The following is a 12622-nucleotide window of genomic DNA, read 5'->3' on the forward strand; positions in this document are numbered from 1 at the left end:
TGTAATATTCTCTTCTTGTATCTATCCATTTAACACTATGTAGTGTCCTTTATCTTTATGGCCTTTGTTTTATTTACTTATTTTTTTGCGTTACGCGGGCCTCTCACTGTTGTGGCCTCTCCCGTTGCGGGGCACAGGCTCTGGACGCGCAGGCTCAGCGGCCATGGCTCACGGGCCCAGCCGCTCCATGGCATGTGGGATCTTCCTGGACGGGGGAACGAACCTGTGTCCCCTGCAGCAGTAGGCGGACTCTCAACCACTGTGCCACCAGGGAAGCCCTGGCCTTTGTTTTAAAGTCCATTTTGTCTGATATGAGTATTGCTACCCCACTTTCTTGTCACTTCCATTTGCATGAAATATCTTTTTCCATCCCTGAAACATATCTAAATCATTTTGCTGTACACCAGAAATTAACACAATATTGAAAATCAAAAATACTTCAATTAAAAAAAAAAGTAATGTATTTACTTTCCAAATATTTGGAGATTTTCTAGCCCTCTGTGCAGCTCTCTGCTTTCTGGAACTCTGCAGTGCAAATTATGGCTGCTTTCACCTCTCTAAATTCTAACTTCTATATCCTCAGTTTAGGATGAACCCTGGGTTTTTTATGGGTCCCCTGACGTCCATGCTATTTCTATGCAGTAAACTTGGGCAATCACATGGTTTATCGCATATGTTTCCCTTTGTTGTCTGTCTCCCATTGTCTGAGAAGCATTGCTTCATGTATTTTGTCCAGTGTTTGAGTTGTTAAAGGTGGGAAGGTAAATCCCCTCTCTTTTACTTCTTCATGGCCAGCAGTGGGAGTCAGGATTCATTTTTATCCACCCATGAGACAATTTTACTACGTATGTAATTTGGAATGACAATTATTTTCTTTCAGTCCATTACAGATACCATTTCAGTGTTTCACTATTACTGCTGAAACACCAACTGTCAGTCTTTAACATTCCTTTGAAAGTAGTATGCCTTTTTTATCTTCAACTTCTTTTAAGATGTTTTTTTGTCTTTGATTTTACACAGTTTTACTTTGCAGACACCAAGCATGCTTTTCTCTTACTTCATCCTGCTTGAAATTCACTATGCATCTGCAATCTGTGGACTGGTGTCTTCCAACAGTTTGGAAAAATTCTAAGCCTTTATATCTATGAATAACTTTACCCCTTTCTTTTTTTCTAGGACTCCAATCAAACATACATTAGACGTTCCCACTGAATCTCTTTCCTTCTGTATACTTTCCATCTTTTTCTGTGTGCTTATTACGGATTTCTTCCAGTTTGTTAAATTCTCTTCCCTGCCACATACAGTGTGCTGCCAAGTATGTCCACTTCGTTTTTAAATGTTGGTTATTGCATTTTTCATGTAAATGAATTGTATTTGGTTCTTCAAATCTACATCACTTTTTAGCTTTAAACACAGTAAATATAGTTGCTTTATAACACATCTCTTATAATTCCAAATCTGAAGTCTGTGCATATTCTGTTCCTGATATTTCCCACTTACATTGTCTTGATTTCTTGTGTACTATTATATTTTTAACTCTGTGTTTATCATTGCTCTTAAAATGTTATTTATGGTGCTTTTCAAGACACGAAAGAAATGTGCCTTCCTTCAGAGAGGCACTGGAATGGCTTCTTCTGCGTTCACGGGGCACTACCAATTGGGAACCACCTTAAATTATGTTTGAGTCTAAATTCCCCGACCCACCCAGGTTTTGTTCCTCAAGATACAAAACCAGTTGGTGGCTGGTTTGTGGCTACAACCTCCAGGGGATTTTTGGTCCTCTTCTCTTCTGACAGTCCCTGAGTTTGGGGTTCTCCTTGATTGTGAGGATGTAGCCTTCTGGAGTGTTACCTTGACAAAGGGTTTCCTACATGATTCTCCAGTGTGGTGGATGCTTGGCCTTACCTTTTGCACCTTTGCTCCGTGAGCCCATTCTACCCAAGTGAGAGGCACTGGACATATTCTCCAGTCAAAAGTGCGTATTTATTCTCCAATATTCCAGTCATCTCTGGGTTGAGGCTTTCTCCAAAGTGATGGCCTTGCAATTCATCTTCTTACCTCTTCTGTTTTCAGGTATATATTAAACACACACATACACAAGCAATCTTGAAAGATCCATCAATGAAGTGATAAAGGGTAGAATACGTGCTAATTTATGGATAAAAAGCCAACTTTATTTAACATTTACAAGTTGTTTTCAATAGCGAGGTAAATTAGAACAGTGTGCTACTCCCAGAAACAGAACATCTCTGCAGAATTCTTAACGCATTAATGCTAAATGTACCTTTTCCTATTAAATCTATTCCTTTTCACTCTCTAGAGGAGATAAATTTTAAAAGAATGTGGAAGTCATAGCACAGGGTAAGGCCAGGAACTGGTTTGACCCTGGCCATCTACACAAGTGAATGCACTCATGTGACAACTCAGTGCCCTCACCTGAGAAATGTAGATAACACTAAATTATCCTGATAGCCCTTGCTCGCTCTAATATTCTATGAATCTATAGATACTTCCACGTTCCTCCTCCAACACCTACAATAGACCTTACTGAACAATAAAAACCCTCTTTACCACTGGCAGACAACCTTTCCATAATAACACCCCAGAGCCACTCACTACCAATTGACTGAAGATGGCACATATCCTATTTGTCACTCCTGTTCTTGTATAGATGACATCTTTTGAAATATGGCTAAACAACTCTTTCTACTGTGTTATACTCCTACTTGCATTTCTAGGTTAAGAATTTAAAAATACTCACTCCCACAAATCATTATCATCATTTAAGACTGTAGAGAATTAAATTACAGAATTCAAATATTCTTCTATTGAAAAAAAAATTAAAATGTTCAGGTAAAATAATCCAAAGTATTCTCAGCTCTCTGTAAAAGCATTCTATTAATAACAGTGTTATTAAATAAAAGACAACCAATAGTGTACTTCAGGTAGAGAGTAAAAATTTAATAGCAATATCATAAAATAAACAAACATATAAAAATCAAGTATTTAGCTTTGGATGTTAGAAATAATATACATAATTAATTCAGCATACTACTGATAGTGCTGCAACATAAGATTCTTCTGTTCAAATTACAGATAATGACAATAAGGCTTCTTTGTTCTCAGAGTTTCCAAAATTCTGCTTTTATTACTAAAAGCATCTGGACTTCAGACATCTCTAATGATGTAACACCTGGCATACTGCAATTGAAGCTGTGTGACCATTGTCTTAATGACCTAACAAAATCTTCTCCTAATGGTATTGAAAGAGGTAAACATTTCCCCCCTTTGGAATACTAGTTACCAAAACTGTCACACTGTCAAAATAAAAATGATTCATTTCTCCTTTTGAATCTCAATTAAAAAGCACATGCATGAGAGGAAGCTGAAAATCAAAAGGGCAACTTTATGTTATATGCTAGATCAATGTTAAAATTCACAGACTAATTTTTAGATATAGTCTTCCTTGTTCTGGTCCTCAAAAAGAAAGAAAAGTAATTAACTTTTTCAATATCAGGAAATATATTTTTGCTATTCTTTCGTAATCAAATTTTTCAATGACTTCTAAGACTGTTTTTATAGCCTGTTTCCATTCAGCTAGTTCAGGAGACACACTGGTTGAAAAAGGACTGAGAATATAAACTTTAAGGCTAAAAGTTCCATCTTCGAAATGTTAAGATTTAAATAGAGCCCTTGACAAGGTTATTTAATCTAGAATTGCTGGCCATGAAAACAAGTAGACAGAAAAAAGGGTCATGCTTAAATGCATAATTGAAAAAGCAAAGGCAGGTCTTTCACAACAGAAGTTACTCTTTCAACTTAAAGACATTTGCTGAAAGTAAAAATTACCTTGCTGCATGGTACATCTTCTTCAAAGCCATTGAGTCCAGTCTGGATCACTGTGTTTTACACTTTGGTTGGAACATTTAATAAAGTGTATATTCTGTAGGAGATAACTATAGAACTCAATAAACAAAATAAAATAGATAAAAAACTAGAATCTTAATTGAAAAATGGCATGTTTCTCCATCATTTTCATGTAATCAGCATGCTCATTTTAAATCTAATATTTCATTTATAAAAAATCGCTATATTTCCCACTGAAGCTTGTTATTCTGATGAGCCAAAATTTAAATGCTTTCATTCCGTTGAGGATTAAACGTTCTGAGCATTATTCATCATTATCTGTACAAAAAGAAAAAAATTTAATTCATTCATTGCAAATCAAGCTCTATGTATTTACTTAGTAAAAAACTCATTCTCTGTCACACTAAAGGAAAAGAGCCTTACTGTAGTTTTAAATGTAGTTTTTATTACAATATCACAAACTCAATGTAAAATATTCAGACAGTACAATAAAGAATTAAGTGGGAAGCAAAAATTACCTAACAGCCAAAGATAACCAAAGCTAACAGTTTTATATAAATCTTCCCAGATTGCTTACTTATGCATACACAAATATGTTTTAAAAAATTACAACAAGATGCAGTTCTGAGACTTGAGTTTTTCCCTTTGAAACACATAATGGATGGAAAGATGGACAAATAAGTGATAAAGCAAGATTATAAAATGTTAATGGAAGAATCTAGATGGTGGGCATATGGGTGGTAACTGAAGTTTTTTCAACATTTTCATATGATAAAAATTTTACAATAAAATGTTGAAAATGAATAAATCATAGATATATTCCATGTCAGTTTCAATGGCTGTGTAGTATTTTCTTTACAGATATGGTATATTTAAATTAACCATTTGTATTTATAGACATTCTAGTTATCTCCAATTTTCATTAGTCTAAAAAAAACACTGTGGAATGAATTAAACAGACTGCTTAATTTAACCTTACATAACAGTCACTATCTTCACACTCCAGAAAGCTCTTCCGTTAAAATCGAAGTGTCATCTCTAATCACTGCACTGCTTGAAACCCCTCACGAGCTCCCCACAGGCTCAGGACAGAACCTGTGCTCCTTATGTGGACTGCAATGCCCTTCAGGATCTGGTCTTTTAAGTACTTCTAGCCTTGTCTACTTCCATTGCCCATCTTCCCCAGCTGTCCCCATAATAAATGCTCTAGTAACACTGAAGAGCTTACAGTTCCTGTAGTACAACAGCTGGCACCCCTCTATGTACAAGGAGACATATGCCTTGGGGGATAAATCCCCACTTATCTGTCAAAATCCAGCTCTGACGTCCTCTCCCCTGGGAAGAATTATCCTGACACTTTATTTCTTCCAATATAGCTGGACCATCACTTTACACAACATATTTTATTGCTTTCAGTGTTACACTTATTGCTGTGTACTATAATTTACTTATTTTTTTTACAATGACAAACTGTTTCAAACAGAAAAGTACAGATTCAAACAGAAAAGTACAGAGAATAAACTAATGAACACACAGGTACCTAATATCTAGAATTAGTAAAAGTTAACTTTTGGCCACACTGGTTTGGAGAACTGATTCAAGAAAAACACATTAAAGAGAGAGAGCACCCTTTTCCCATCTTATTGCCTTCTCCTCCTGCTGAGGGGTGTTAACAGTATCCTGAAATTGATGTGTCCCCTTCCTTCCCATGGCTTTTTATTTTTATTACATATATGCACATTTAAATAAAATTGCTTTTAAACATTATATAAATGGTATCATGTACTACTTATTCAACTCATCATATTGGTGGGGCTTATCCAAGTGATAGATGAAAATTTCATTCCTTCACTATAACTGGTGTACAGAATCTCATCACATAAATAGCACAATAATCTATCTAAAATAAATGTAGAAGGAAGGTCTTTGTTTCCTTCTTAGCCGTTTACAAGTTTGGACTGCTAAGATCAATGTTCTAAACGAGGACCTGCTGGCCTTTGCCATTCTATGACTGTCTACACTTGGCTCCTCCTCTCCTTAAAGAATAAATTTTTTAGGAATAATATAAAGCAGTTCACACATTGTACTATCTCTATTTGATCTCTGACTCTAGACTAGCTAGTACCTAGCTAAAGACTAAGTGGCATTTATTTTACCAATTGCTACACCTGTAGGCACTTAGCAAATCTGCAATGTGACAATATGAGGGAGTTGTATACAGTGGGTTCTTACCACATCTGCACAGTGACAGGGGAGTTGTATACTGTAGGTGCTTACCAAACCTGCACTGTGACAGTATGGTGGTGTTGTATACTATAGGTGGTTACCAAACCTGCACTGTGACAGTATGGGGGTGTTGTATACTGTAGGCAGTTACCAAACCTGCACTGTGACAGTATCGGGGTGTTGTATACTATAGGTGGTTACCAAACCTGCACTGTGACAGTATGGGGGTGTTGTATACTGTAGGCGCTTACCAAACCTGCACTGTGACAGTAAGGGGGTGTTGTGTACTGTAGGTGCTTACCAAACCTGCACTGTGACAGTATGGGGGTGTTGTATACTATAGGCAGTTACCAAAGCTGCACTGTGACAGTATGGGGGTGTTGTATACTGTAGGTGCTTACCAAACCTGTACTGTCACAGTCAGGGGTGTTGTATACTGTAGGCGCTTACCACACCTGCACTATGACAGGGGAGTTGCATACTGTGGGTGCTTACCAAACCTGCACTGTAACAGCTGGGGGAGTTGAATAGTTCAGGCTGTCTTTTGAGGACTCACATAATTTCTGATTAAATAAAACAGAAATGTGTTGTAGAAAATCTTTTTAACTTCTAACTTAATGCCCCTGATACCACTATTGGGTGTACTACATATCATTATTCATCCCCTCCCTCATTACGTCCCACCAACACAGAAAATAAAAGTGTCTAAGCACCATATGCAGATGACATGGTTTTACTGTTATCTCCTAAGATGTGGCCTAAAAGACGACAGTCTGGGGAAAGACAGCTAGATATGCAGTATAAGAATTTCGAATAAGGAGGACTCTAAAGGGAGAGATCAAGATGGCAGAGTAAGAGGATGTGGAGCTCACCATCACCCGCACCAGGAACACATTAAAAATACATCGACATGTGGAACAATTCTCACTGAAAACAAACTGGAAACTAGCTGGATTGCTGTACAACCAAGGCTGTAAGAAAGATTCTCAGAGAATCTGGTATGATGGGAAGAAGAGAGGTCAGGTCATGACCTGTGCCCCTGGGAGGGGACTCAGAGGAAAAGGGAGACTGCAGCGATGGACACTTGCCTTGGGGAGTGAGCGGGTCGAGCCACAGACTGGGCATCCCAGTCCTGGGGTCCTAGACAGAGGACACAAGCCTTGTTGGCTGGCTGGAAGATGCTGTGACAAATACAAGGACTGGAGAAGTCTGGAGTCCAGTTGTGAGGAGCTCGAGTGTTGGCCCCAGAGGCAGTGCAGAGAGAGGTGCGCTCTAACAGCTGAGGTTCTTCCCGGGACCACCTCATCACACAACCCCAGCCCAAGCAGAGCCAATTCTCCAGCCCCATCCACTCCAAGCCACAGCGTAGCACTGGAACTGGGGTAGCCAGGACTGGGGAAGAGACTGAACCTTGGGACACAGAGGTGACCCAGGCCTGAGGCAGAGCCGGGTGGGGCAGCAGGTGCCACTGTTGGCACTTACTCAAGTGGTACCATATGATATCACTTATATGTGGAATCTAAAATATGACACACATGAACTTATCCATGAAACAGAAACAGACTCACAGACAGAGAGTACAGCCATGTGGTTGCCAAGGTGGGGTGGTGAGGAGGGATGGATTAGGAATTTGGGGTTAGCAGATGCAAACTATTATATATAGAATGGATAAACAACAAGGTCCTACTGTACAGCACAGGGAACTATATTCAATATCCAGGGATAAACCATAATGGAAAAGAATATAAAAAAATAATGTGTGTGTATATATATATATCTGAATCACTTTGCTGTACAGCAGAAATTAAAACAACAATGTAAATCAACTACAGTCAATAAAATATTTAAAAATAGGAAAAAAAAAAGAAAGAAAAGGCAGAGGAACTGCTCTCAATTCAAAGAGTAAGAGAAAACTCTGGATAAATAATGAAATAGAAATAAATAATTTTCCAGATAAAAAATTCAAAACATTAGTAAAGAAAATGTTAACTGAATTAGGGAAAAGAATTGATCTAAACACTGAACATTTTAATGAAGAACTAGAAAATATAGAAAAAGGCCAATCAGAAATGAATAATACAACAGGTGAAATAAAAACACACTATAAGGAAATGAATCACTAAGTGATACAGAAGACTGCACAAGTGATCTGGAAGATATAACTGAACAATGGAAACCACCCAATCAGAACAAGAGAAAGAAAAATTGCTTTCATTTAAAAAAGTTTGTTTAAGAGATATTTGAGATAGCATTAGGTGTTCCAACATTCACATTATAGGAGTCCCAGAAGGAGAAGAGAGAGAGAAGGGGATCAAAAATGTATGTGAGGAAATTATGGCTGAAAAATTCCCAAACCTGTAGAAGAATATAGATATCCAGGTACAGGAAGCACAGAGGGTTCCAAACGAGATGAACCCAAATGGACCCACACAAAGACCTACCATAATGAAAATGGCAAAAGTTAAAGATAAAGAGAGGATTCTAAAGGCAGCAAGAGAAAAACAAAGAGTTATATAAAAGGGAACCCCCATAAGGCTATCAGCTGATTTCTCTGCAGAAACTTTGCAGGCCAGAAGGGAGTGGCAATATATATTCAAAGTCCTGAAAGGGAAAAACTTGCAACCCAGGACACTCCACTCAGAAAGATTATCATTTAGAACAGAAGGAGAGAGAAAGAATTTCTCCAACAAACAAAAATTAAACGAATACAGCAATACTAAACTGACTCTAAAAAGAATGGTGAACTGTGTCCTCTAAATGGAAAAGAAGTAAAAACCTATAAGAAAGGGAAAATACGACTAGGAAAGGCAAGTATATAGTAAGGATTGAAGATCAACCACTTAAGCCAGTACATAGGTTGAAAGACAAAAAAAAGTTAAAAGCAACTATAATTACAATGAACAGTTAAGGGATAAGCAAGAATATGTAACATACGACATAAAAAACACAAAATGTGGGAGATGGAGTAAAAAATGTAGCTCTTTTGGAATACCTTTGAACCTAAATGACTAGCAGTTTAAAACACGTAGATAAAATTATGGGTCAACATGCCAACATATATGAATCCCGTGGTAACCACAAATCAAGCCCTACAATAGATACACAAAAATCAAAAAGAAAAAAACACAGCATACCACTAAAGAAAATCATCAAATCATAAGAGAAGAAATTAACAGAGAAGAACTACAACAGCCAGAAAACAGTAAGAACTACAACACCCAGAAAACAAAGAAGAATTACAACAGCCAGAAAAAAGAAAACAGTAAGTACATACCTATCAGTTAAGTACTTTAAATATCAATGGATTAAATGCTGTCATCAAAAGACATAGGGTAGCTGATTAGATTTTTTAAAAAACCCCAAAACCAAGCCCCTTCAGTATGTTGCCTACAAGAGAGACACTTCAGGGCTAAAAGCAAACACAGATTGAAAGTGAGGGGATGGAAAAAGATATTTCATGCAAATGGAAATGACAAGAAAGTGGGGGTAGCAATACATATATCAGACAAAAATAGACTTTAAAACAAAGGCCATAAAGAAAGATATTATAACAATAAATGGATCAATACAAGAAGAGAATATTACATTACTTAACATACACGCACCCAATATAGGAGCACCTAAATATATAAAGCAAAAACTAACAGACATAAAGGGAGAAACTGACAACACTACAATAATAGTAGGGGACTTTAACACCCCACTTACATCAATGGACAGATCATCCAGACAGAAAATCAATAGGCAACAGTGGTCTTAAATAGCTCAATAGACTAGTTGGTCTTAACACATCTCTATAGGACTTTACATCCAAAAACGGCAGAGTACATATTCTTTTCAAGTGCTCATGGAACATTCTCCAGGATAGATCACATGCTAGGCCCCAAAACAAGTCTCAACAAATTTACGAGGATAGAAATTATATCAAGCCATATATCAATTACAGAAAGAAAACAGGGAAAAGAACAAACACATGGAGACCAAACAACATGCTACTAAAAACCCAATGGGTCGATGAAGAAATCAAAGGGGAAATCAAAAAACACCTCAAGACAAATGAAAATAAAAACACAACATTCCCAAACCTTATGGATGCAGCAAAAGCAGTTCTAAGAGGAAAGTTCATAGGCATACAGGTCTTCCTCAAGAAATAGGAAAAACTTCAAAAACAAAACCTAACCTACCACCTAAAGGAATTAGAAAAAGAAGTACAAACAAAGCCCAAAGTCAGCAAAAGGTAGGAAAATATATAAAGAAAATAAATAAAATACAGACCAAAAAAAAAAAGATAGAAAAGACTAATGAAACTAAGAGTTGATTTTTGATAACTCTTTTTGATAAACAAAGTTGATAAACCTTTAGCGAGGCTCAAAAAGAAAAAAAAGAGGACCCAAATAAAAAAAATGAAAGTGAAGAAATAACAACCAATACCACAGAGGTAACAAAAAAATCATACTACTACGAAGTTATATGCCAACAAATTGAACAGAAGAAATGGACAAATTTCTAGCAACACACAACCTGCCAAGACTGAATCAAGAAGAAGCAATCTGAACAGATCAATCACTAGTAGTGAAACTGAATTTGTAATAAAGAAAACCTCCCAGCCAACAAAAGTCCAGGACCAGAGGGCTTCACAGGGAAATTCTACTAAACATATAAAGAAATAATAGCTATCCTTCACAAACTATTCCAAAAAATTAAAGAGGATGGGATGCTCCCAAATTTATTCTACGAGGCCACCACTACCCTGATACCAAAACCAGACAAAGGCACTACAAGAAAAGAAAGTTACAGGCCAATCTCTTTGATGAATATAGATGCAAAACTCCTCAACAGGGCTTCCCTGGTGGTGCAGTGGTTGAGAGTCCACCTGCCGATGCAGGGGACAAGGGTTCGTGCCCTGGTCTGGGAAGACCCCACATGCCGCAGAGTGGATGGGCCCATGAGCCATGGTCGCTGAGCCTGCGTGTCCGGAGCCTGTGCTCCGCAACGGGAGAGGCCACAACAGTGAGAGGCCTGCGTACCACAAAAAAAACAAACAAACAAACAAAAAAAACTCCTCAACAAAATATTAGCAAACCAAATCCAAAAATATATAGAAAGGAACATACACCAGGATCATGTTGGATTTATTCTCAGGATGCAAGGATGGTTCAACATTTGCAAATCTACGAATGTGCCAGCAACACATTAACAAAGGGAAGCATAAAAAAATCACATGATCATCTCAATAGGTGCAGAAAGCATTTAAGAAAATTCAACATCCATTCATGATAAAAATTTCCATCAAGTTATGTATAAAGGGAACTCATCTCAACATGATAAGGGCCATTTATGACAAACCCACAGCTAATATCACACTCAACAGTGAAAAGCTGAAAACTTTTCCTCTATATTCAGGAACTAGACAAGGATGCCCACTCTTGCCACTTCTATTTACATAGTGTTAGAAGCCCTAGCCACAGCAATCAGACAAGAAAAAGACATAAAAAGGCATCCAAATTGGAAGGGAAGAAGTAAAACTATCACTTCTTGCAGATGACATGATACTTTATATAAGAAAACACTAGTCTCCCTCCCAAAACTATTAGAACTAATAAATGAATTCAGCAAAGTTGCAGGATACAAGATGAACATATAGAAATCTGTTGCTTTTCTAAACATCAATAATAAATCATCAGAAAGAGAAAAAAAAAATCCTGTTTAAAATCACATCAAAGAGAATAAAATACACAGGAATAAACTTAACCAAGGAGGTGAACGACCTATACACTGAAAACTGTAAAACAGTTATGAAGGAAACTGAAGATAATACAAAGAAATAGAAAGATATCCTGTGCTCTTGGACTGGAAGAATTAATATTGTTAAATGGCATACTAGCCAAAGCAGGCTACAGATTTAATGCAATCTCTATCAAAATACCCATGACATTTTCCCTAGAACTAGAACAAATGATCCAAAAATTCATATGGAACCACAAAAGACCCTGAATTGCCAAAGCAATCTTGAGGAAAAAAAAAAAACAAAGCTGGAGGCTATCTCCCTCCCAGACTTCAGACTACAGTAAGTCCCCTACATATAAATCTTTTAAGTTGCAAACTTTCAAAGATGCAAACATGTGTTCTCATGTCCAATCACATAAGTTAGTTCACATGTCTGGTGTACACTGTCACATGTATGCACCCTCTATAAGTGGTTGTGCTCTTGTGTACGCTACCGTACAGTACTGTACAGAGTACAGTAATACAGTATCTTTATTTCAAGCCCAGGAAGCACACGTAAAGGCAGCGGTGTGTAGCTGGTATGGCTAAGAAGTGCCAAGTGATAACAATGGAAAGAAAAGTGAAAATAATTGAGAGAGTGGAGCTACAAGAGGAAGAAGAAGTAACTGAAGAACCGAAGAGATTCACGATGCAGGAAATGGCAAGGGGATTCTCTTTATTTGAGGAAGCACTGTTAGTCTCTGAGGCTCAGAACCCAAACACAGAATGGTACACGAAGGTTGCAGCAGCCATTCAGAATGCA

At 37.4% G+C, this 12622-nt stretch overlaps 1 protein-coding gene across 8 annotated transcripts in view; it reads right to left on the minus strand.

The window, feature by feature from the left end:
* Positions 1-2940: 2940 nt before the first annotated feature.
* Positions 2941-12622, minus strand: part of NEK1 (NIMA related kinase 1) — a 229989-nt gene continuing 220307 nt past the window's right edge. For all 8 annotated transcript variants that reach the window (XM_033857519.2, XM_073805719.1, XM_073805718.1 and 5 more), the window contains one exon: positions 2941-4185. In XM_033857519.2, the coding sequence (XP_033713410.1) occupies positions 4172-4185 (14 nt within the window). In that variant the 3' untranslated portion in view covers positions 2941-4171. The remainder of the gene's footprint in view (positions 4186-12622) is intronic.

Source organism: Tursiops truncatus, chromosome 6, assembly GCF_011762595.2.
Source record: "Tursiops truncatus isolate mTurTru1 chromosome 6, mTurTru1.mat.Y, whole genome shotgun sequence".
NCBI lineage: Eukaryota > Metazoa > Chordata > Mammalia > Artiodactyla > Delphinidae > Tursiops > Tursiops truncatus.